Genomic DNA, 26,023 nt, shown 5'->3' with positions numbered 1-26,023 from the left:
AATCATTCAGACGTCGCGCGGGGGTTGCTTTTTTTGATTTGTTTTCACTTTTGAGACTGTTGAATGTCAGATTATGTTCTTCGAATCGAAATCCTGTCGTTGTATCTGTTTGGTTGGTTTTGTTGCAAGCATGGTATAGACCAATCTGCTGTTAGTTCTTGAAGGATCTGATCTGCTGAGCATCGTACGGAGGATAGCCGAACTAGGCACACGCCGCATCTATACCGCACCTGGGATTCAGGTGTCTGAACTCGAGTGTTGGAATTACTCCGCTGCCAGAATGCTGCCATCATTGGTGGTTTTGGCTGGCCTCCTGGCGCTGGGAGCAAGCCACGCGCAAGGTTAGGATTATCCTCTGCCACTGCTGCTGCTGCTGCTGTATGTGGACTCCGGACCCGTAGTCCCGTATACATGTAATACACTGCAGTCTAGTCCGACCTTCACCATTCCTGTCCACCATTCCTGTCCACCATTCCTGTCCACCATTCCTGTCCACCATTCCTGTCTACCATTGCGTGTGCACAAGCAGCCCAGTGTTTGACCACTGCATTGTATTGTATTGTATTGTTTATTTACGGATTGTCCAGAGGTAAATGGATACCTATCATGGGAGTCTCTCCAAACCAGTAGAATAATGAAAAATAGAAGGAATAAGACTCAAATAAAATCTGAGAATTTAAATCAAAGGAGAGGAAGAAAATCAATAGATTAGAACCAGAGATGCTAATAGAACGCTGGAAAGACATTAAAACAAGAGTAACTGGGGTACAGAAGAGCAGTGTGTCTGATCTACTCATCTCTATTCCTTGATGAGCATGTCAGACGCCTTGATCTTTTGGGGTTGCACGGAAAAGTCACTCTGGAATGCACTTGTCTTTAGTATTATTTTGATGACGACCATTTGTGTCACTGTAAACCTTTATGCTACACGAGTTGACCAGTATAATGTGTGTTTGTGGCGTGTGGCGTGTGTATGTGTGGCGCGCGCGTGTGTGTGTGTGCGTGGCGTGTGTGTGTGTGTGTGTGTGTGCGCGCGCGCGCTTGCCCGTGTGAGTGTGCGTGTGTGTCATGTGTACATGCACCTGTATGTGCGCATGTGTTTTGTGCGTATGCACACGTTTTCTGTGTGTGCGCATGTGTGTGTGTGTGTGTGTGTGTGTGTGTGTGTTTGCATGCGAATGTGCGTGCGTGTGCATCTGCAATTAGCATCGCCGGGCTTCGGCGTATCTAGTGCCGACAAAGTCAAGATCGGCCAGGACACAAGCTTTGAAGTGTCATGGCAGTAAGTGTGTAATATAAGTACTTGACAGTGAGTGTGTAATATCAAGAGTACATAAACCCCGGGGGTTATGTACTCTTGTTGATATAAGACTAACTACAATGATTGTATACTACAGTCCATTTCAAAAATATAGACGCATGGTATTTTTGAAATATTTCAAATTTGCCTGCAGCTTTTCGATTTTTAAGCGATCAGATAACAAACACCCAATTTCTGAAATTTTTGTGCACAAAGTGATGACAGATTTTATGTGATAATCATAGGTGCTGGCCTAACGGTTTTCGAAATCACGCGTCTATATTTTTGAAACGCACTGTAGTACAATGTATCCTGAATTTGATGACGTCTAGAAACCTGGCTCTTTCACAATAATATTATTTGTTAGGCGCGTAGCTCGGATGCAGTGAATGGGATTTTCGGTCTTTGACCACTTGCTGGTGAGCTGATCTACTCACCTCCCACCGCTTTAGGAGCTGCATCTGCGTCTTGATCCTTGAAGGGTGGTGGCGTTCCTACGGATGCGGAAAACCCGGCTTCCAGCCGAGTCTCACGCGAACCGTGAGTTTTTTTTTTAGCTCGTGTGTAGTCAGCATAGTCTGGTCAGCACACCAGCAAATAGTCGCCATAGGTACTGCATAGTCAAAATGGCGGCTATGAGGTTGCCGGTGGTACATGGTCACCACACCACAGATGTGCTCTGGTACATAGTCACCACATCACAGATGTGTGAGCTACGCCCCTGGTTGTGGCGTGTGTGTGTACATGTGATCCAAACAGCTTCATGCGTGACTAGCTGGTGTGGAGGTGACGCCGTTGCGTATGACCACTGGTCCTCAACGCTTGTTCTACACACCCATCCCTGACACTGACTCTCATGATCTGTCTGGTCTCTCTCACTCTCTCTCTCTCTCACTCTCTCTCTCTCTCTCTCTCTCTCTCGCGCGCGCGCGCGCGCTCTCTCTTACACTCACTTATGTTCTTCTTGCAGGGAAATTCCTGAAGACGTGGAAGTCAGTCTCTATGGTGATTGGTTTAAGGAGACTGAGAATGGAACGCAAGTGGGCAACCTGGCCGTATATCCTCAAGTTGTAAGTCTTGAGTTTCATGTCACCTTGTTTTCAATTCTTTAAACCCATAGTAAAGCTTGTACATGTAGTACTACTGTATATCTAGACAGAAATATTCGTCTGGAATTTAATTTCACCTTTTTCGTCCAAGGAGCTTTTGGATTAAAAAAATTAAATGCCGGACTAATGTCGTTTTGTCCAGCTTTTTCAATACACTCTTATGATCCATGGACGCAATTTACGACTGGACGAACTCCCTTTCTTTGGAGTGGGACGAAATTATTGACCAGCGGAATTTTCTGCCTGTATAATAACACTTATGGGCCGCACATGACTCATGGACAGATTCATGGTCGCAACCAAGAGTACATACCCCCCCCCCCAAGAGTGTGCAACCCCAGTATGGGTGCTGTCTCTGCAGAGTTTCAAGTTTACGTCATCCTTATGCTGCAATGCACACTGTTATGTAATCTTGTTACCGTTTTGCGTTTCCTCTAGTGGTTTTATTGCACTTGTATCATGATTTTACGTGGCATTCTAACACCTTTCTATTACTTAACGCGCACTGTACACATATTGTCAGACTCGTCCTGAACCTGTGGTGGACAAAGTCCCATTCGACCCTGTACAAGCTAGTTCAGGGAAACACATGTGATGCCTTGACACCCGTACAATCGTCATAAATCACCGGTGCAAGGAGCATTGCATCATCAAAATGACGTCAAGTCGAAATTCAGCAGGGTATGCGGGAGTTACACACTCTTGGGAGGGGGGGGGGGGGGAGTGAACGAAAAATGCAGTCGATAGTCACTAACAGAGGGTTCATAAAGTCACACTCGTTTGGGGAGAGCCCGTGTGTTGCTTGTTGTGTGGGGGAAGACATTTTTGCGAACATGGAAAAAATGGGTGGCGGCAGCTGTTTTACTGTTGTTGATGTGGATGTTTGTTTATGTGTGTGTGTGTGTGTGTGTGTGTGTGTGTGCGTGTGTGTGTGTGTGCGTGCGTGTGCGTGTGTGCGCACGGTTGTGTGTGTGGGTGTATGTGCACGTGTGTGTGTGTGTGTTCAATGTGTTCAGTTCTTGGTGATGGAGGGTAACGGCTCGTTACGCGTCAACGTCAGTACATACGGTGCTGGCAAGTTTGACATCCTGTTCAACTGCACTTCGTTGCTGAATGGCAGCGCCACTTGCAACTCTTCTGATATCTTCACGTACGTATGAGGCGCTAGTCTTGGGCTGTTTCATTACACACGCCCTGGAAATTCTGATGAGGCTTCTCCTTCTCGCACCATTACTCTCTAAGATCGATTCATTGTTTACTGTAAATTGAGAAACTTTCGCTAGAGATTAAATTTCGCTATTTTCGCGACCACCCATTCGCGAATATAAACCGTCGCAACCCTCTCTGTACATTGATTGTAGACAGTACAAGATCCGACTGAAGAGATAGACTCGCAACAGTTTCTCATCGTAAACCAGGCAAATCTATGAAAAGTTTGAAAACGCTAAATTTGCGCGCCACGAAAGTTTGTCGCTTCACAGTGAATACAGTAAAACCTGGTTTAAGTGACCACCCCACGGTGCAAGGAAAAGCGGTCGTTAAAGTCAGATGGTCTTTAGAACCAGGTCTCACAGTGTCTGTGTAGATTCTAGAACTGTCCGTGCATGGAAAAACGGTCGTTGAGGGCAGGCGGTCACTAGAACGAGAGGTCACTTGCACCAGGTCTTACTGTACATGTAGTGGCAAACTCAATGTTGAAGCGCGGTGTACGCAACAAATCTCACCTGTCTCTGTGCTGGAGGCGGCGGTGTATACAGGTAGTGCCGAGCTGAAACATGACCTGTGTGTGCGTGAGAAGTATGTGCGAAAGTTGTTACTGTTTTGGCACTGTAGTACATAGCAGACTCAGCGGAGGACGTTGTTCAGGTTTATTCTAAATCCGAGTGTCACGCTGCTAGGCAACCATCAGACAACTAATGCTGGGGATCTAGCTAACAGTACGTTTACAGTTGTCTGATGATTGCCTAGCAGCGTGAAACGGAGTTCAAACAAACCTGAACAACGTCCTCCGCTGAGTCTGCTATGTACTACAATGCCAAAACAATGGCAATTTTCGGACATATACTTCTCACAAACACGTAGGCCAGGCCACTCCACAGACACAAACAAATCTAATACTATGTGCAGGTGGGCGCTAAAACTGGTAGCGTCGGATTGTGAAAGAAAGCGCGAGCAGAGGCTCTGGGGGGAAGACGGTGGGTAGCAGGCGAGTGGAGGTGTAAGCTCTCTCTATCTTTGACATTGGGCACTCTCTGCAGCTCTGGGATCAATAAGCCCATTGTGCATTGCCAAATATGGAAGGTATGAGTAATGCATGTGAGTACGCTGGGATCAGCAATGCACTGTTCAATACCCCAGACGACTTTGCCCAGGTACTGGCTGTGTGGGGGTGTTCATGGTACAAATTACGTCATTGTGTAATGGGCTTATGGATTTCTGGCATTGTCGTACAGTAGCGCTCATTGAAATCCGACCCAAAGTGCAAAGCCGGCGCCCTTAACTTGCATGCCCCTTGGCTCCCTGGAAGTGGTACGAATGCATCTGGACGTACACATGTGCAAATACAATGATGTAATCGGAACTGGTCCAGGGCATCAGCTTTGCACATTGGGTCGGATTTCAGTGAGCACAACTGTACTTTACTCCACGTTGTGAGGCTCCCACCTATAGGACTAGGAGGGAAAAAAGGTCCATGGACACCCTGCTTTTTATGCATAGAATTGTTTTGTCCACGGACCCCCCGTTTTTTGATGCTCTGTGTTCCTTGAGCCCCCTAGTTTCCAATCATGAATAGTTTTGATGGTGTCAACAGGCACTTTAGGCCTCTCCCAAACAAAATAGGTAGGGACATGTGGTATTTCCGCCCCATTCTGCAAATACCAGTTTGCAGCAAAACGGCACTTTTGAAGCAAGCACACCACACAGAGATTTCCACTGGAATCATAGTGTTGTTCTTATGATAAATTATCAAGCTAATGGCTCTTTCAGCCATGCAAGATAATCTGGATCTGGCCAATCATATCCTTCGGCCTTGCGCCGACGATACAGGGCCAAAGTCTGCTCCGACCTAGCCGGTTGCTGGACGGGTGCTGCTTGCTCTGGACCCGCTGCCTGGTCACCGTCGCTAATCTGCAGGGTGGTCGCTGCATCCATCCACTCCTGAAGCTTTGCAGTGACCTTCTTGCACCTTGTGGCCCTGGGCTTTGTGCTCCCCGCACCTTCTGGCTCTGCCAGCAGACTCTGCAGGCCACTGTGAGAGTGGGCCAGCTTCAGATGGGCCATCGACAGGCCCGACTTTGCAATTTTCAGGCACATGGCTTCCGGCAGAGCGGACTTCGGTATATGCTGCCGGATCTCTGCAGCACGTGCCTTGTTATGGCGATCGTGCTCGTGCCTGGCTGCAGTGGACTCTACTGTCGATGAGACTGCCAGGAGCTGATCTGTAGTGAAAAGTGAACAGAGAATACATACATAATAGGGCATAATATGTAGCTCTAAATTCATGGACCACAATATGCCTAACATAGTAACAAACACGAGCTCTGGCAGCAAGCGCAGCCCCGCAATGCGTCGTCCAATTAGTAAATCATCGGGCATTGGGGAGCTCCACAGGACCAGGATTCGTGTCACTGTGGGAGCTGCAAGCGGCCAGCCACTTACCGGAAAGTGGCCAGCCTCTTCGCGCCCCACAGATGGCTCAAGCTGACTCCTGCTACCACTGCTAGTGTGCTGGACTTCAACGTCCTGAGCTACTTCGTCTTCAGCCACTTTCCTGCTCTTCTGCGACTTCGCGCCAGCAAAATTCGTCGTGAAAGTTTTCAGGCGAGCCTCAACAGCTTTCCGTTTGTAACGGCAAGAAGCCCTTGCCATCGTAACTATAAAACTTCCAAGCAAGTACACAGAGGAAGAAGATTCCAGCGCTGGAACTGTCAGTAAGGTATCGTCAGCAGCAAATTCGGATGACGGGTTTCTTATTCGTTACTCGCACACCACAGACAGAGCGACCAGATGTGATGTTCAAGTGACGAGTACTTCAAAGAGAAAGAAGATGAATGTGTTGAAGCTCAGGAACACATAGAGACAAATGGTAAAATGCCTCGGCAATGGATAAAAATACGGACTGTCGCAGAGGAAGAAGATTCCAGCGCTGGAACTGTCAGTAAGGGATCGTCAGCAGCAAATTCGGATGACAGGTCTCTTATTCGTTACTCGCGCATCACAGACAGAGCGACCAGATGTGATGTTCAAGTGACGAGTTCTTCAAAGAGAAAGAAGATGAATGTGTCGAAGCGCAAGAATACATGGAGAAAATGCCTCGGCAATGGATAAAAATACGGACTGTCGTCATACAACTGAAAGCGGTGAGACTCGAAACGGTAACCGAACAGGACGAGAAGGAAAACGATGACTCCAAATGGTGCTCGCGTACCACGACGATCCTACCCACGGAGCTCGAGAGAGCTGTAACAGGAAGCACACTAGCTCCAGTCGACACTACAAATCAAACTCGCTCCTTCTGGACTAACCAAGAACTGAGGGGAAACCCTCGCCGTGGCCAGCTTCATATTTTCAGAATAAATGTAGGGAGTCGTATTCGACTCCCTGCTGTATTCGGAGTACGGTGTAAAAGGTAGAATAAGGATGTGTAGTTGGATGGCGAATGACGTGTGTTCCTAAAGGCGGATCGTGCGTAGCGTACTAGCTATTCATGATACATGAATAATAATAATTGGGGATCACCATACAGAGCATGCATACATGCGGAAGGAGTGTAAATAATTACGACGAAATGAGAATGGAATGCCAACGGGAATGGGAGAAGCAGTCGCTAAGACCATTCCCGTCACAAGAGCACACGTCTTTTACTTCTTGTTTTGGTTCAGTGGTCTGCTATGAGGAAGCAGAAGACAGATTAGAGCGCGAGGCGTCTTGTTTGCTGCTGCTACTACTACCGAGAGTACATAACCAAGAGTGTGCAACTCCTATCTTGAGCTGCGATGGGTTCACCCACGGCGGAATCTTTTTTATTGCGTCATTCTTTTTCAGAAGTATGATGAAGTGGGTATGCTTTCCCGCGCTTGTTTTGTAGATACGGTGAGAGTTCGTCAGGTTCAAGACACATTGATCTATCGTCCGTTGTTCTGCTTCGACTACCGTAGCTGTGATGTACACATTCTTTGTCCTAACTTTGATCTCTGGCTACGCATGATGGCATCAGCGAGCCAAACAGCCGCCAAAGACTGATGTCATAAAAAAAATTCCGCCGTGGGCTGGGGGATCGTCGAGCTGCACACTCTTGGTTATGTACTCTTGCTAGTACTCATGTCAACAATGAACTGATTTTGAAGAAAAAAACACGTCTGGTTTCTGAACGGCTGAATAAGGATACTGTACGGTCTTTGCCAGCAGTCACTGATCTTGAGTCTTGATATGTCACCCCTTTCTCACCTGTTTGGTACTGGTGGTAACCGTGGTGCTGGTGGTGGTGCTGCTGTTGTTTCTCATCTTGCTTTCAATTCTAATGGTTGTCTTTTCTTGTCCTTGTTGCTGCTGCTGCTGCTGCTGGTGCTGCTGTTGCTGGTGGTGGTGCTGCTGCTGTCGCTGTCGCTGTTGTTGCTGCTGCTGCTGCTGTAATTGTCTTTATTGTTGCTGTCTCTGTCGTTACCCGTCGTCATCTTCATCATCGCTGTGCAGGAGTCAACATGTAGAAGTGGAGGTGATCCATTCGTTTACGATAGCCACTGTCAACGTGATCATTGGATGGGTGTACTTTGCTGCCTGGTCCGTATCCTTCTATCCACAAATCTTCACTAACTATAGACGAAAGAGGTAAGTATGATGTGTGTGTGTGTGGGGGGGGGGGGGGGGATATTTGTGTATGGGTGTTTGTCTGTCTGTCTGTCTGTCTGCGTGACTTTCGGGTTTTGAATGTTCAAAAATGAGAGTAAACAATAGTTATCCCAAAGTCAATTGTGCTCGTTGACCTCTTGCAGTGTTTGAGTGAGCTCAACATACTGAGGACGGTGACCTCGTCTCTTGTTCAATGGGACTTTTGTTTTCATTTTCTGTGTCTGCTTGTTGCTGTGGAAGTGTCTACAAGTGTGCCCTGGACTCCTTGAGGGGGGGGGGGGTGCTATGCTGAACTCATGCACAAACGTGGCCGAATGCACTGGTGCTGTCCATCCATCTGTTTGTGCATATGACCGTGTTTCTTAGTGCAAGGCCAGCTGTGCCATCGTATCTCTTTTACTTCAAATTACATGATTTTGAGACCGCTTCATTGTGTGTGTGCATGTGTGTCTTGTTGTTGCTGCTGTTGTTGTTGTCGTTTTGCTGCTGCTGCTGTTGTTGTCGTCTTCGTTGTTGTTGTTCTCGTTTGCAGTGTCATTGGTCTCAACTTTGACTTTCTCTCATACAACTTGATGGGTTTCTTCATGTATGGACTGTTCAACGTTGGTTTGTTCTGGATTCATGAAGTGCAGGTAAGACTGCACTGGCTCCACATACACCCACAGTGCTGCTGTTGTTGCTGCTGCTGCTACTGCTACTGCTGCTTGGTTTGTTCATGCTCCTGCTCTTGCGTGGCGCGGTGATGGTATTGCTGCTGTTTCTAATCTTCATTCTCACGATGGCCTGAGGCTTGTGACCAATAAGAGATGCTGTTGTTGTTGTTGTTGTTGTTGTTGCTGCTGCTGCTGTTGTTGTTGTCGTCGTCGTTGTTGTTGTCGTCGTTGTTGTTGTTGTTGTTGTTGTTGTTGTTTGTGTTGTTTGTGTTGACTGCAGCGTGAGTTTCACAAGGCACACCCGCACTCAGTCATACCAGTACAGGCTAACGATGTGGCCTTCACGCTGCACGCGTTTGCTGCCACGACTTTCACCGTCTTACAGGCCTGCATCTATGATGTGAGTTTTCATGTTACGTGACGCGTGTGTGTGTGCGCGCGTGTGTGTGTGTGTGTCTGTCTATATGTCTGTTTATGGGTACGAGCATCCGCATGTGCATCTGTCTATGTCTTGCATAAATTATGTACATCTGTGTATGGCTGTGTGTATGACATACAAACAGACACACAACCACATTGTGTACATGTGTGTGCATGCTTGTGCCTGTGTGTGTGTCTCTGTCTGTCTGTCTATCTGTCTTTTTATGATTATGTTACCTCTGTTCATTGCTTATTCACATGCAGTGCGTGGTCTTGCAATATGAAACTGAAAGCAAGAAGCATGCTCTTAGGGGCCATCCGTAATTATCGATCTTTTTCACGAAACGAAAAAGTTTCGTTTATGGGTGGGTGGGTAGTGACCGGTTTCGTTTTAAAAAAACATCGAAAGCGGAAAAATCAATGCGCACTGCATGCATTGAAGGCATGCACACATAATCATTCATTGCATTGTGTACTTCGAAGTAGATCGACAGTAGAGGGTCTACGTCGCGCGGCCAGGCAAGTGCTTCATGGATGCACTGATACCACTCTGTACTCAGTGCAGTCGTGAGTTCCTTTCGTCCTCGGATGACTTCTCCGATGAGGACCTATATAATTATTATAATTGTAGCAGTCATTCGCTCTGGGACCGACGAGAGATAGATAAATACTTCGTTCCAGCCGCCGATGCAAGAGAATTTCAAGTTACGGAGCGGGGCGCACGCCAAGTAAATTCTCACGCAAAATATGGGAAGCGCTAGCCGCTGAAGACGATGTCGTCGTAATGTACCTGGAAGAATCTGATCGTGCTTATGGTGGGGAAACCATGGAGAGTGATCCCCGTGTCGACAGTCTTCCAGAGACGGAAATTTAGGCCATCGACTTTCTACGTACCTGATTGACGGCAGCGCGGCGTGTGTGCGACCTTACGGAGCCTTCCGACAGCGATTCTGGGGCGATGCTGCTCTCATTTGCGAGCGAGGCACGACCACTGAAGTCTGTGATAGCTATGGCGTTTGTTTCCGCTCAGAAGTCGACTTGTTTTGGCAGTATCATGTCAATGTCGGAACTCTGACGATTAGTCACGATTTGCATGTGTACTATTCCCGTGTTTAGACGTAGAGGTGCCAATTATTTAGCAGCGTATGTGTACGTGTGTGGTAGGTGAAAATAAATGTTTCCATGGTCAAGAAGTACCGGTAGTACCAGACTTCCAAGAAAACATAACTGACTTGCACAATCATACAAAATGTGTCCTCGCTGTGAGTTATTGGCATCCTTCTAAAATGTTATGGATTTCATACACATGTACAAAAGTAACTATTACTTGCCGGTAAAGGGTTAGTAGTGCTTGCATGCGAAGGATATGTGTGTGTTGTAACAGCCAATCAAGATCATTTTCTGCACAAAGTCTCAAGTCAGTTAATTTTTTCGTTTCAGGGGGGTGGGTGGGGATGGGTCATAACTAAACTTTTTCGTTTCGTGAAAAAGATCGATAATTACGGATGGCCCCTTAGAGCGTGCACGTTGAATACTCGTTCCTAAACCGGGGTGCTAATCCAGAAACGGAATGCTAATCTCTGACTGGAATACTCACCCGGCGGCCTCTGCTTCTCAGTGAAATGCATCTGTTGGCATGTGTCCTGCTGTGCTTTCTTTCTGTGTTCAGAGAGGCAATCAGCGTGTGTCGTATTTTGCACGAGTGTTGGTAGCTGGTAGCTGGTTGATGGTGTTCGTGACACTGTTTGTGACCATAGCGGGCAAATACAGCTGGCTCAACTATCTCTATATGTTCTCTTACGTCAAGCTGGGTGTAACGCTCATTAAATATGTACCACAAGTAAGTACTGGTGTGTGTGTGTGTGTGTGTGTGTGTGCGTGGGTGCACACGTGTGTGTGTGGGGGGGGGGGGGGGTTCCATGTGCGTGGGCCTCTCCCTCTCTCCCTCCCTCTTTTCACTGCGTTCACGTGATGTGTTCATGCTTTAGGTTCACCGTATCTGTTGGAATAAGCCCTGCGGGCTTAACCCTGTATTCCGACTTTTTCCATTGTCACCCTTACTTTTACATTGATGCCAAGTTAGCTGGCATCAATAGAGAGGTTCCGCACTACGTAAAGTTGAGCAACTTTACGTTAGTGGGCGGGAAAACCCGTGAATTCGCGAGTTTGCACTCCACTTACGGAAAGTTGTCTACGTAGAGTACGTAGATAGGGCTCTGATAACGTAGCTGGTCCGTAAGTGGATTGGGGTACAAATTTATGACTCTCTCCCCAGGTCGATCTGGTCGTACACTGCCGCGTTCGGAGTTGCCAAGTGCAGCTACGTGATTTGAAAACTCCGTGTGGCGGAACCCAGATCCGCATGCAGTTTACGTAAGACTTTCCGTAGATCGACTACGTTTTTTACTAACGTAATTACGTTATGCGGAACCTCTCTATTATCAGGTATTAGACACGGTTCTTTGCCACCTCATTGATATTCAATGTGCAGAGCATGGTTGCCGATGGCAAATTCACCATTGCGCCAGTAATACCTCCTGTGAAACTTCAATATAAAGTACACTAGGTATAACATACTTCTCTCTTTCAAAGGGATATAAAGTACTTTTTTATGACCATGGGTACCCTTTTCTGGTCAGTCTACCATGGATATAAAATTCTTTGGCTAGAAAGTACTGATTTTACGTCCATTGAAGGTACATACACATGTACATGTTACAGTATACTGAAGTGAAAATAGCCCACGGGCTCAGGCGTCATATTTAGAAACACTTTTCACAAACAGATCCGTATTAATATTTGCTCTGTCATGTTCACTCTGTCTGTATCCCCTCTCTCTCTCTCAGGCGTATATGAACTATCGTCGCAAGAGCACTGTGGGTTGGAGTATAGGCAATGTGTTGCTGGACTTCACCGGGGGATCACTGAGTATGCTGCAAATGTTACTCATGGGATACAACTATGGTGAGATGATATCTATTGTTGTCTGTCTCTCTTTCTGTGTGTGTGTGTGTGTGTGTGTGTGTGTGTGTGTCTCTCTCTCTCTCTCTCTCTCTCTCTCTCTCTCTCTCTCTCTCTCTCTCTCTCTCTCTCTCTCTCTCTCTCTCTCTCTATCTCTCCTGTGAAATCTTGAATGAACTATTTTGGTTGCTGACATTTGTGCTGGCTTGCACTTCTTGGCTGTGTAATAACGCCCTTCTTCCTTCTTCCTTGTGTGTGTGTGTGTGTGTGTGCACACGTCTGTGCCTGCGTACACGTGCACTTGTTATGCTCTGTTTTCAGACGACTGGAAGAGCATCTTCCAGGACCCGACCAAGTTTGGCCTTGGCATGTTTTCAGTTCTGTTTGACATTCTGTTCATGGTACAACACTACATCCTCTACCGACCGTACCGACGCTATCGATCACTTCCAGCCGTCAATCACGTCGATACGCCGTCATATGCCAACAACTGAAGAGCGCTTCACGGCGTGAGTAGCTCTGTGTCTCTGACTTGCTACACTACATTCTCTACCGGCCATACCGACGCTATCGATCACTTCCAGCCGTCAATCACGTCGATACGCCGTCATATGCCAACAACTGAAGAGCGCTTCACGGCGTGAGTAGCTCTGTGTCTCTGACTTGCTACAGTCGACTCCTGATATAACGGACACCATTGTGCAGGAGAATTAGTTCGTTAAAACAGAAATGCACACACGCACTGTGGGTTCAAACTGGGACATGGACAACGGTTCGCTATATCACAGTATATGCTATAATTATGCGAGTTCGTTGTAAGTGGAGTGGACTGTATTACGTTCTCTATCTCTCTATCCGTCTCCCGTCGGCTGGTTCTCCGTCTCCATCTCTGTCTACCTCTGCTGTCACTAGGCCCCGTCACGACCCCGCAGCGGGACTGTAAAATTATTTGACGAATTTGTTTTGTTGAGTTTCGAAGCGGGCTGGTACCGTTTCACTCGATTATTATTTTGTTGTTGTACATTCCAATGGCTGCTCTTCTCGCCTTTCTGCGGCAACTTCTATTCTTTCTTATTGTTTGCCATGTGTTGCTTGTTGGCTGCGAATCCAGACAGATTCTATACCTCGTGTTGTTTGTATATTTCAAACGCTGGCTTACGACGTATGAATTATTATTAGAAAAGTGCATATCAAATGACCAGTGTCGCTTGTAGTGGTGAGGGCCAAAGTGTGGATATGTCTAGTGCGGATATTACTGGTTGCTGTCTGTTGTGGAGCAATTGTGTGCATGTACTAGCAACTGTACATATGTGGTGGTGATGTGTGTGTGTGTGTGCGTGCGCGCGCACACGTGTAATTATGTATGATGTTATTGTTCAGCGCTGCGCCTTCAACTCCTGTAGGTCGCAAATGTTAGAGCTGCTGCGCTTCCATGTTATTGTTATCATTATGCTTGTTCACGTTGACATCACCAAGCAAGCTTGGCTAGCCTTCGCATAAGCCAAATGAGGTGTAGATGCACAGTGTGCAGAAATAGCTCTGCTGTATCCATGGTGCTAGTCGGTTTGTTACCCATCCGAGATACTAGCTTGCCTTCGAGTGTCAGTCAGCGCTATATTTAGCACAGTAAATACCCTGCGTTGGAGTCAGCGCTGTGAATACCCCTTTGCTTTCGAGTCAGCGCTGCAAATAGTTGTGACAGTGGGTGACATCCATGGTACTAAAGTTCTAGCTGCCTGCGTGAATTGGCCAACATGGAACTTTTCGCTACTAGTATATTGTTTTGCGCCGACATGGTCGGCGCGTTTAGTTTGGCGCTGAAATACGTTTTCGGTGTTGAAATTTCAGCACATTCCTGACTGTCACTACGACGAACACTAGGGTAGGAAAGTTAGCACTAACCTTGAGCGTGCTAAAATCCGCACTAGAAAATTCATGTGAACACTGCCGGCGCTAAAACAGGCAGCTTACCTTGTACCTGAACGCGGTGAGATTCGCACCAACACAGTTGATGCCCAATAAGGCATGCAACCGATGGCGGGGACTGCGGCCCAGCCTTCAGTAGGCATGGCCCCCCCTCTCTCTCTCTCTCGCTCTCTCTCTCTTCACACACGGGCGCGCGCGCACGCACACACACACACACACACACACAGCTGGGCAAGGGTTATTCCTAGAAAAGGGTCTAGAGTTTTTCGTGATAAAGTGAAAGAGAAGGAAAACAATGAGCAGACGAAAAGAGCCGAGTATGGATGGCCGGTGTGTGGAAGAGTAAGTGGCAATACGGAAGTTGCCAGTTAAGGGTGTGTTGTCAGTGTTGAGTAGCATGAAGGATGCTTGGAGAGGGGGGGGGGGGGGGGGGACATGCGACGCCGAACAGAAAACGGGCTAGCAGAACTTGAAAACATATTTTTTAATGTTGTGACTGATATCATGAAGGGAAGAGCACGCACATACTCACACACACACGCACTAAGGGATTAGGGTTTTTTTTTTTCATGGAAAGAAAGGACCTCGTACACCTGCGCTGCAGGATGAAGTGATAAGTCGAGGTATAGCCAAGCAAGGTTTGAAATTGAAAAATGTTGTTTCGAAACGAAAAATAATTTGAAAATGATTTTGGCTGAATAAAAAGGTGAAAATGGGGAAACGAAGTCATTGTTGAAATGAGTGAATTCGATCAGCAGCGTGGCAGCACATTGTGGAAGTTTCTAGTTGTCACGTGATATGATGTGATGTGATTTGATTGATCACGTGATATGATGTGATTTGATTTGATTGATCGCGTGATGTGATTTGATTTGATTGATCACGTGATGCACACAGCTGCTGTTGTCGAATGGTGATGGTTAGTTGATCTGCAGGGCTTCGTAGTCACCTCCCGGTAGGTCCTCCTCTTGACCTTCTTCCATGGAGCCGATCAATCCGGCCTTGTCGCCGGTGCCGCCTGCCTGTACCTGCACGTGGACATACACGCGAGAGACATACGCACAGGGTGTGCAGAAGGACATGCCGTCCATACGCGTGCATGTACATACACATACATACACACACACACACAAACAATAGATGAAACCGCAAGAAAGCCAGAGAGACAAATAGAAACGGGAGGAGAACGGTCAGTCCTTTCGTGCAGTAAATTACCACACAGGAATAATGCCCAGGTAGAGTTCCTAGCCAAGAGTAGGCCACAGTGTTTGTGGGTCAGTGCATACCGTGCTGTCTTCATTTAATATTTAAATTAATTAATTATTGCTATCCATAACCGCTCACACTTCCACAGATACACATAGATATGTGTGCATGCACAGTCAATGTCACACATGCATGTGCACACACACACACACACACACACACACACACACACACACACACACACACACACACACGCACACACACACACACAAGGTATGCAATGACTTACCCCGCCATAGCGTGAGTCATCAAACATGTTTTGATTGTCGACCTCCAAACCTTGACCAGCTCCAGCACTGGGGCTTTGGTTGTATGCCATATTGGCTGTGGCTGGTCCAACACTCATCGGTCGTCTGTTCAGTGCACAAACGCAAATACATGTACAGACACACACACACACACACACACACACACACACACACACACACACACACATATGCACACAGACAGACACACACGTACACCCATGCACATCAACAGCTTGTCTGTGCGAACTACTGAAGAGTCGCGCGCCGAAGAACGATGAGCCCAAGAACGTCCAGCCTGAAATGCTAAGAAGTAAGAACGCCACAGCCTAAAGTTAAGAACGGCGGTGTTGGTTTTCCGGCAGCTTTTGGGTACATATGATTCAGTATGAATTGTTTCTAAGAACGTGCTATAAGAATGCAGGCAGATTGCTGAAAAATAAGAACGTCCCAGGCTAACAAGGTTCTTGGATGCGCGACTCGACTGTAGCCAGTTTGCTCCCACTACACTGCGAGCAAGTGTTCGTGTGGCAGGTATGCTGCCATGCAAACACTCGGGTTATTCTACCATTTGGTGCTGGCGGTGGATCGCTTTCGACCTATGCTGACAGTGCATGCTAAAGCAGATTGCAGAGCCAGTCTCATACATCTGCATCTCAGATGCCTGATTGTGTTCACGGACACCTTAGCTACCTGGCCTATTGATAGCTATAGAGAAGGTACAAGTAGTGAGGTTGCATTTGAAAAAATCAAGACTGGATCGAAGCGATCATGCACATGGACCGAAGCACATGCTCCGTCAGGCACCAACGGGAGAATGGACGTCAGAGGTATGGTCTTTTAAGTGCGGTGTGTTTTCAGTAAAAATCACCCATTTTCGCTGGTCCTTAGTGTCCTGGAGGCAGTACTCCGCAGCAGTCAATGGAGTACAAATTTAACAAGCAAATTAGTACCTACCTGTAGGGGTTGCCTCTGTCCACGCAGCAGCAGTAGTACGTGAAGCAGACGACCAGAGCGATGACAAGGGCACCGCCGCCGATTGCCAAGAATATAATGTAGGTCAGGCCATCGCCGGGGCATGTCTGGTCCGTCACCACATCATTGGCATCCTGCTCGGCTGTCTTGTAGCGGCTGGCGTCCTCTGTGCAAGGGAAAAGCGACAGCGACATTAGCAATGTTTTGTGCATCAGAGAACTCAGATGGTGAGCCAAGGAAAAAATGTGTACTTGAAAGTAACATGGAAATTGTGCTCCAGTAATCCTTGTCAGTTTTGTGCTAGATTGTGCACGTCTGACTGTTCAAAATCTGGTTTAGTTGGTGGACTCTAGCGCATAATTTGTGCCCACAATTTCCATGTTGTACATGTACATTAGAGAGTTGTAAATTCTACGCAGACCACACAGGATCTTTGTGCGCAGCATACTGGTAGATATTTGCACAGGGAACTGCCTGAGCCATCTCAACCACACGCATACGCACACGCGCATGCACACGCACACACACACGCACGCACGCACGCACGCACACACACACACACGCACGCACGCACACACACACACACACACACACACACACACACACACACACACACAAGTGTCACCAGCCTCTAACATGAACATGATGAGGGAAGTGTCTTCCACAGCAGTACACCATGCCAGTCATACACCAATCATGCATCGACGCCATACCGTACCGTAGACAAAGGCGGCCTGGTAGCACTGGGCGTTGTCGTTCAAGTCTCTCGTCTTCACCTGTACAAATATACACACACACACACGGACAAACACATAGACACATACATACACACACACCTTAGACCTTAGACATGCCCATCGCGGAAGTGATGATAGCGAACAGCTATGTTAGACATAGCAACTTGTGCTGGGATTACACCATTCAACAGCTTGCAAGGCTGACGAATTGACCGCCACTATTTTTAGCCTGGTATCCACCACACACCACATACACACACACACATACACACACACACACACACACACACACACACACACACACACACACACACACACACCCACACCCATACACACGCACGGAAAACACAGCACTCGATGAAGAGCGTTAGGCAGGAATAGAACATAAGCAAAAAGTTAATATCTTTTCTATACTGACGGAACGCACAAACAAAACAACAAACAACCTACCTGGAAAAGATAGAAGCCAAGTTGACGTGCACGTGTTCCAATCGGGAATGTTCCGTTACGACAGGATGGAGACGTCGGATAGTCAGAGTCGAGGCCGCAGGGTAACCGGTTGAGGCCAGCCACACCATCTGTACACGATCACACACGGCACACACACACACACACACACACACACACACACACACACACACACACACACACACACACACACACAGAGCATGGCACGGAATGTGAGCTACCGAATGGCATGGAGTTTAAAAAGTGATGACATGACACAGACTGGAGGATCACATGACACAGACTGGAGGATCACATGACACAGACTGGAGGATCACATGACACAGACTGGAGGATCACATGACATGGCAAGAGTGGTTCATTGTCCAACAAACTTGTTGGTGCGTGGCATTTTATTTTTACAAAGACCATTATAACAAAGGCAAAAACGAGCTGCAGCTAGGGAAGCACACACCACACGAATTGTTTAAAAAGCCTGCTCTTCCTTACTGTTCTTGAAAGCCATTGTCTTGTTCTCCAAGCACTTGGAGTAGTCGCGAAGGAAATGTCGGCACACCTCACGGTCCAAGTTGGTTTCCGACGTGGCGCTGAAGTCCTTGCACGCAGCCAAGCAATTCTCTTCCTTAGCAGACTGCACCGGCCATTGGCAAGTGGGGTGGGTGGATTGAGAAAGAGAGATAGTTAGGGAGAGAGAGAGAGAGAGCGAGCGAGAGTGAGAGCGAGATTGAGTGTGCGTGTGTGTGTGTGTGTGTGTGTGAGAGAGAGAGAGAGAGAGAGAGAGAGAGAGAGAGAGAGTGAGTGAGAGAGAGAGAGAGAGAGAGAGAGAGCAAAGCAAAGCAACGTAGAGCACAAGGGAGGGAGAGGGACACACACACACGCACCCACGCACACACACACACACACACACACACACACACACACACACACACACACACACACACACACAAAGACAGAACAAAAAGTAATGTATTCCTCCGAGTACAGCTTCATACCGAACGGACATTGTCGGGGATTTCCAGGAAAGATTCAATGCAACCGAAACCGCTGCGGCTAAACTATAGGAAAACTCTTAACCCGGCAGCTTGATTGTCATTTCACACACACTTTCACTATTATAATGAATAATGAAGGCAGTGCGCCACGAAGAACACCAATAACTCAGGGATCAGAGTCGTACACTCTTGCTTGGGGTTATAGTATCTTGTCTGTAGTGTCATGTGACAGAAGGGGGGGGGGGGCACCAATAACTCGGAGATCAGAGTCACACACTCTTGTGCTTATTCCGTTATGGCCTGTTGTCAGCAGTGTCATGTGACACGACAGGCGGGATAGTACAGCAGCAGTGTGTGATGACCAGGTACAGACATGTACAGACATGTACAGACATGTACAGACAGGTAGATGACTAAACCCGAATACTGTAAACCGTGAAATTATTGCCATGGTCTAATTTCTGCGAAATTCGCGACCGCGTGGAAATCGCGAAATTTAGACAGCGCGAAAAGGAGATCCATGAAAGGTTTAGCAAGAATGCCATTTTGCAATCGCAAAATTAAAACCTCGCAAACCTGTCCGGATTCTGAAAACGCGCACTAAAAACGCCGCAAAAATTTCACGCGTTACAGTAGCCCAGCTTACCGCCGAGGAGAACGCCTGGTCACAGCACTCGCTGAGCTTCTCTGTAGCGTTGGCAGAGTTTGGCCAAGCAACGACTCTGAGACACACAAACACACAGAGACAGAAAGAAGCACTAGGATGTACACTGTGTTGAACTTGGAAGCAACGATACTCACAATCTACACACCAGCGTGCATGAAGACTGAAGAATGCCACCTTGTCACTTTATCACCAAAAACAAGTGCAACAGCTGCACACACACATGCACACACATGCACACACGCACATGCACACATGCCCCCCCCCCAACACACAAAAATACACACACGCGTAAACATACCTGCATCGCATATCGGCAAGTTGTTCGTTGGACTGGATATGCAGCAGAGTGTTCTTGCGGTCGGTGAAGACGTTGTCATTCAAATCTGCCAGCTCAACCTCAGGTGCCTTGGAATCTAGGACGATAGTAACGAGGAAGACGACAATGCAAAGAAATGAGAAAGCAGCCGTTGCAATCACCATCTTGTCAGAGGTCCCGCCGCAAACGTAACCGTATTAAAAGCATGTACAATCAGACCTCGCTTAACCGCACACTTCCGTTTTCCACTAAAATATCCGGATGGGCGAGGGAACCGGATAATCGAACACCGGTTATATTGGATGCATCACGTATGCTGTAAATTCATAACCAGCTATGTTCTTCCGGATGGCGAGGAACTCCAGATAAGCGAGGTCTGATTGTACTTACAGTTGCGCTCACTGAAATCCGACCCGAAGTGCAAAGCTGGCGCCCTGGACCAGTTCCGATTACATCATTGTGGACGTACATGTGTACGTCCAGCCGCATTCATTCCGCATTCATTCAGCCGCATTCCGCATTCACTGCCAGGGCGTCAAGGGCTGTGTAAGTTGAGGGTGCCAGTTTTGCACATTGGGTCGGATTTCAGTGATCACAACTGTACTTTCAAATTAGTGGTCACACGCGTACTACAGTGCTGGCAACTGAAATCCGACCCCTAAGCTGTGCGTTCACATTCTAGCGGTCACTATTTCGTAGTTTTACAATCCTGTGTTGGGTCTTTGCGATGTGAGCGCACCGCTCAGGCCAGGGGTCGGTCGGATTTCAGTTGCCAGCAGCACTGTAGTTTGACGGGTATTGACCTCCGGTCATGAGCTAACTTTCAGACCTGACTTGTGTGTAGTGGAGAGGTCATTTTCACTATACATGTACTGCTGTACATGTTGTGGACATGGAAATCCGGTCGGAAGTCAAGCGGCGGCCCCAGAGCGCTGGCCATGCAGCCGTCGTGAGTACGCATGCAGTACACATGTGCACTGCCTGCAACGTTCTGTACTCTTGGTGCTTAAGATGGGCCTGGCCTGAAAATTAGGATATTAAAAAATAATTGATGCAGAGAGCGGTAATAGGCGATTCAGATTACAGCCAAAATCACGTGTAAACTTGAATTTACGTGGTGTCGCAGTCTTAATTTCAAAATTGTACGCAATCCCTGATCAAACACGTCTGAGTCGTAGAAACGTGGTCACAGTTGGCCGTCGTCTGAATCGCCTATAAGAGTGTTGTGAGGCGTATGGATAACTGGCCAAAATAGGTGTCAATGCTCCCTTGAGCGTCAGGCAGACGGACTTTTGTGTTGGTGTACACGTTCAACCAGTACTTACCGACAAAGAAGAGGTAATCGACGTACGGTGCCACATTGCCAGCCTTGTCCTGAGCTGTCATCTGCATTCATGAACATGTCCACACAAATACATCAACACACAATGCGCATGTTTAAAGAACGCAGCACAGAAATGGCAGTGGTGGTGGTGGTGAGGCCTGGGCAGCTCGTCAATTGAGCACTCCCACCTGTCTGCAAGATTATCTTGTAACCTCCAGAGACTGGAGAACAGTGCCATGATTCTAAACCAGGTCTGCTCTTATTCCGTAAAAGCCCGCAACAAGGCCCTGGGCGGAAACATTACTGAAGGTCCAAAACAACGGCGTCAATTTGGGCTTGGCCATGGTGTTATTTTGGACACGTGAAATCAGAGTGGGTTTTCACATCAACAAACCCTACTACGTACACCGGGTTAGCAGCACAGTGCACTGTACACTATATACTACTGTATCGTGCATGCACGTGTAGCTATGCTAGGTGCAGTACACGAGTGCAGTACATGAGTAAAGTCCACGAGTGCAGTACACGAGTGCAGTACACGAGTGCAGTACACGAGTGCAGTACACGAGTGCAGTACACGAGTGCAGTACACGAGTGCAGTACACGAGTGCAGTACACGAGTGCAGCACACGAGTGCTTCACCCGAGTGCATGGCATGAGAGAGCACTGTGCGCCATGCGAGTGCACTGCACGAGCGACGAATGCGTTGCGTGTGTGTTGAGTGGTGCAGGCACCACACACACACACACGCACACACACACACGCACAGACACACGTGCGCACACAAGCAGCACTTGTGTCTTACCGTCAGGTGGTTCTCTCCCTCCACAGCCACAACGGAGAATCTGCCCACACTGCAGGCAATTGCTACTCCGTTCAGTTGGCAAGACACGGTCGCCTGTTGCCACACCCACCCACACACAGACACATACACATACACCCACAGACACACATACACCCACAGACACACATACACACACAGACACACACACACACACACACACACACACACACACACACACACACACACACACACAATGGGAGGCAGACGGACACAGAGTCAGACGCGAAGAGACGTATTAACAAGGAGTGCAGAGAGGCAGACAGACGGACAGGCCCACTGGAAACAACCTGGCACAAGATACCCTAAGCGGACGCCGGAAAAAACACAACAGGAACCCAGGACCCCAGTGGTCGGGGGAGCCCACTACACCAAACCTGCACTATTGCTAATAAAGAAAGACAATAGTATTGAGACTAGGTGATTTTTAGTGCTTTTTTCCTCTCTCTGTCTGATCACGGGGATTGTGTCCTTCGTGAACATAATTAAAACAATTAAAATTTTCCACCGGCATAGACAGAACTGATGCATAGGATGTCAAAAAGAGACACTTGGCAGAAAGACAATATGAACGCAATCACGAGGCATTGCACGTATTGTACGGGCCACCTAAGCCAAGGTTGGCAGGGGAACGTCCCGACACACTTCATGGCTACCACCGTACCTCTGTATCGTTGGTGATGACCTCGAAGGCCTGCGAGGTGAGAGTGTTGACGCGTGGCGGGAAATCAACCAGTCCCACGAGAGGACGGTACGTATCTAAGCACACACACACACACACACACGGGTACGAGAGAATCGAAGCAGCAATCAAAACAAGAACGGACGCGCGCTACAGTGGAACGTGCTTACAAAACGGAAGCAATCTCTCTGTCACATCCAAAACGGCACATTGTGCCAAAGATAAAAAAAATGTTTTTCGAGGTGTGCCCACTTCCAAAGTTTCCCAGGAAAACAGGTTCCATTCCACAGTGGCTTGTGCATTCCTACATGAAGGGAAAAAACTATTCGTACTGCACCCCTTGTGGGGGTTCACGCTTGTTGTGGCGAAAACGTCGACTTGAATTCAACGTCTTTTCCCCACGCGTGACCATAGTCAAATACATGGTCACGCCTCTGATACCGTCAAGTGAAACATGAATTCTTCCAAGTTAGGACCAGCAGTACAGAGGCATATGTGTATGCCCCCCTCCCCATTCACACAAACAAACGGCCACACACAGCCGTACAAGCACATGCACGCACGCCCCATGCTTTCCACGCAGACCACACACACACAAACACACACACACACACACACACACACACACACACACACACACACACACACACGACAAACTCACCGAACTCGTAGGTGATCTTCTTGGCAAACTCCTCGCGGTTGAGAGCACGATCTACAGCAGATACGCTGAATGTGTAGAGGCCGTTTCTCCTTAGCTCATCATAGCCATACCAGGTCGGCTGCTTGCAGGGGTTGAATGGTGACGTGCAGCGCGTGAAGTTGCGCATTTCTGCAGCACAGTGTGAGAGGTGACCGAGCGCAGGTAGGTTAGACAGCATGGGAAACAGTAAGTGTGTTAGAGGAACAAACACGTGAGTGACGGCATTCAAGCAATTGGGGGGGGGGGGGGAGAGAGGGAGAGAGAGAGAGAGAGGGGGGGGGGGGGGAGGGGGGGGGGGAGAAAGTAAGTTACATTTATAAAGACAGGTTGCATCAGTTGCCTGATGATCGTAGTAACACGTGAAATTTAGAGTTGCGACACAGCATCCAATCTCTTTTGTGTAAAGACAGGTATTAAAGTCTAACAAATGAGGACTGAGACCTCTACAACAGGGTTTTTACGCCCTGAAAGTACGAGAGGGCGCCTAATATGCACTTTTGTGGGATTTCACGGAACACAGCTGTACATGTACATTCAAGAATTACAGTGCAGCTCACGTAAATCCAGTCGCGTCACTCAAGAGCGCGCCGGGCGTTGCGCAGCCCCAGACCTGCGAACACTGGGCTGCTAAATGGTGCAAGGCGCAGACTTGAGTGATGCAACTGGATTTCATTAAGTACTGTAGTTCACACAGCCAAGCCTTGATCATCATCGTCACCTACCGCCTTGGTACTCCAGCTTGCACCAGAACTGCACCAGGTCGTCGGCCGTGAACTTGATGTCGGGACACGTATAGTTGTTCTGCAGCGGTATGTCGCTCTTCATGATGGTCGTCGTCGGTTTGGTGGTGTCTGCGTGAGAGCAGGGAGAACAACACACGCACGGTTTGCATTTGTAAAGGATCAGCCGGGTGAACTTTCAGTTCACTTCCTCCGCTGATGGTGGTATGTGAAATATCGCCATTGCAACGGTACCATAGCAACAGCACCATAGCAACCACACCATGACAACCACATCATACTGTAGCAAGAAGGACCTATGGGTGTGTGTGATCCCCGGTAGCCTAATTGGCAGGGCACTGCCCCGGAAAGACAGGGATGCTGGGTTTGAATCCCGCCTGTGGATCCTTCTTTTGCAACAATATCAACATTACCATGACAACCACATCACAGTACGAGTAGCAGCAGCAGCAGCAGCAGCAACACCACCGCCTGCGACCTACCGATTGTGTAAACCAGGCTCGAGTTGCTGTAGCCGCTGAAGGAGTTGCCTGTTCCCGAGTGAGTGATGTTGACGTTAGCCCTCAACTGGAATGTGTAGTCGCCATCAGCCGGGTCCGCTGCACAGGGAAACGCAACACAGGAAGGCAACTGGCCACGGTGAGGCAGGAGGTCCAGGTCATGCAACACCAGCAGGAGGGTCCTCCTTGCGCGCACGTACCTAGAGCACATGTGTTTGAACTCCCCAACGACCACACCAGCACTACATGTTGTAAGCCCACTGCGCATTGCCAAATGTGGAGTGCATGAGTATTTGCGTGTAAGTTCGCTGGGGTCAGGACTGCACCACCGCTCAGCACCCCACACGGCCATGTTCTGAACAATCCTATTCTGGATGAGACCAATGAAACATGTCTCTTACTTTGTGGCTACATTCGGCTCGGCGAAACGCATCTGTTCTGAACAATCCTATTCTGGATGAGACCAATAAAACACGTCTCTCTTACACTGCGTAAACGTCCCGCTGGGTGCAGTGGGTCCAGTTCCGGTGATGCAGGGCATGAACGGGTTGGTGGAGACGTCAGACAGGTCCAGGGGCTCACAGTACAGGTCCTGACCGCAGGGGATCATGCGACGACGACGGCTGAGAGGGGCACTGGTCGAAGACTGTGAGACACACACGAACGAGTAGAAATGGGCACGGACACAAACGAACAGACACAGGCACGGACACACATGCACACACACACACACACACACACACACACACACACACACACACACACACACACACACACACAAACACACGCACAAACACATGCAGAAATTGAATTTCCACACTCATACAAAGATGAATCAAGAGCATCAGAGACAGAAAGTGACCAACTCCATCCTGAACACGAAAGAGAACTACTCATGACTGTAGCTAGATTGCAAACGATCATGGTCTAGCATCTCTATACTGGGTCCAAAGACCCCAGATTACGTTGGGTCCAAAGACCCCAGATTACGTTGGGTCCAAAGATCCCAGATTATGCTGGGTCCAAACTGGGCCCAGTTTACCCTGGCTCTGAAGACTTCAGCGTACCGGTCAAAACTGGCCCTAAAGAGGTTTGCCCTATGTCTAAAGACGTTTGCCCTGTGTCTAAAGACGTTTGCCCTGTGTCCAAAGAGGTTCGCCATGAGCCAGAAGAGGTTTACCCTCCAAAAGAGGCTTGTCCTGGGTCCAAAGAGGTTTCCCCTACAAAAGAGGTTTGCCCTGGTCTCAAAGAGGTTTGCCCTGGGCTCAAAGAGGGTTGCGCTTAAAGGGGAAGTTAAGGCAAAAATTAAAATTTCACCAGTTGTAGTCTTCGGGGTGCTGAGTCGAATGGT

The 26,023-nt window shown here is 48.2% G+C and overlaps 2 protein-coding genes across 2 annotated transcripts in view; one reads left to right on the top strand and one right to left on the bottom strand.

Annotated features, from left to right (window-relative positions):
* Positions 1-47: 47 nt before the first annotated feature.
* Positions 48-13,491, top strand: LOC135822886 (cystinosin-like). The gene is made up of 10 exons (XM_065335721.1): positions 48-341; positions 1,207-1,282; positions 2,271-2,370; positions 3,426-3,559; positions 8,104-8,238; positions 8,792-8,891; positions 9,193-9,312; positions 11,002-11,172; positions 12,179-12,296; positions 12,615-13,491. Exons 1-10 carry the CDS (start codon positions 281-283, stop codon positions 12,785-12,787), a joined length of 1,188 nt encoding a protein of 395 aa, XP_065191793.1. The 5' UTR covers positions 48-280; the 3' UTR covers positions 12,788-13,491.
* A 961-nt stretch (positions 13,492-14,452) lies between these two features.
* Positions 14,453-26,023, bottom strand: part of LOC135822896 (uncharacterized) — a 51,229-nt gene continuing 39,658 nt past the window's right edge. Inside the window, exons 43-57 of the mRNA XM_065335732.1 lie at positions 25,159-25,318; positions 24,655-24,771; positions 24,155-24,283; positions 23,394-23,561; positions 22,715-22,809; positions 22,015-22,107; positions 21,211-21,271; positions 19,868-19,982; positions 19,549-19,624; positions 18,400-18,541; positions 17,893-18,020; positions 17,424-17,481; positions 16,688-16,871; positions 15,715-15,838; positions 14,453-15,247 (exon numbers count right to left, since the gene is read on the bottom strand). Coding sequence (XP_065191804.1) covers positions 15,140-15,247; positions 15,715-15,838; positions 16,688-16,871; positions 17,424-17,481; positions 17,893-18,020; positions 18,400-18,541; positions 19,549-19,624; positions 19,868-19,982; positions 21,211-21,271; positions 22,015-22,107; positions 22,715-22,809; positions 23,394-23,561; positions 24,155-24,283; positions 24,655-24,771; positions 25,159-25,318 — 1,758 coding nt within the window. The 3' untranslated portion in view covers positions 14,453-15,139. The remainder of the gene's footprint in view (positions 15,248-15,714; positions 15,839-16,687; positions 16,872-17,423; positions 17,482-17,892; positions 18,021-18,399; positions 18,542-19,548; positions 19,625-19,867; positions 19,983-21,210; positions 21,272-22,014; positions 22,108-22,714; positions 22,810-23,393; positions 23,562-24,154; positions 24,284-24,654; positions 24,772-25,158; positions 25,319-26,023) is intronic.

The sequence above is a fragment of the Sycon ciliatum genome, chromosome 8 (assembly GCF_964019385.1).
Source record: "Sycon ciliatum chromosome 8, ocSycCili1.1, whole genome shotgun sequence".
In the NCBI taxonomy this organism is placed as follows: Eukaryota; Metazoa; Porifera; class Calcarea; order Leucosolenida; family Sycettidae; genus Sycon; species Sycon ciliatum.
Note: the sequence above shows the minus strand (reverse complement) of the source record. Positions and strands in the feature narration are given on the sequence as shown.

What these genes read in the sequence shown, in the direction of transcription:
- LOC135822886 (XM_065335721.1), top strand. Translation starts at nt 281, where the DNA reads ATGCTGCCATCATTGGTGGTTTTGGCTGGCCTCCTGGCGCTGGGAGCA. An exon ending in ACTAACTATAGACGAAAGAG is followed by an intron (nt 8,239 to 8,791) that starts GTAAGTATGATG and finishes TCTCGTTTGCAG; the next exon opens with TGTCATTGGTCTCAACTTTG. An exon ending in TCTGGATTCATGAAGTGCAG is followed by an intron (nt 8,892 to 9,192) that starts GTAAGACTGCAC and finishes TGTTGACTGCAG; the next exon opens with CGTGAGTTTCACAAGGCACA.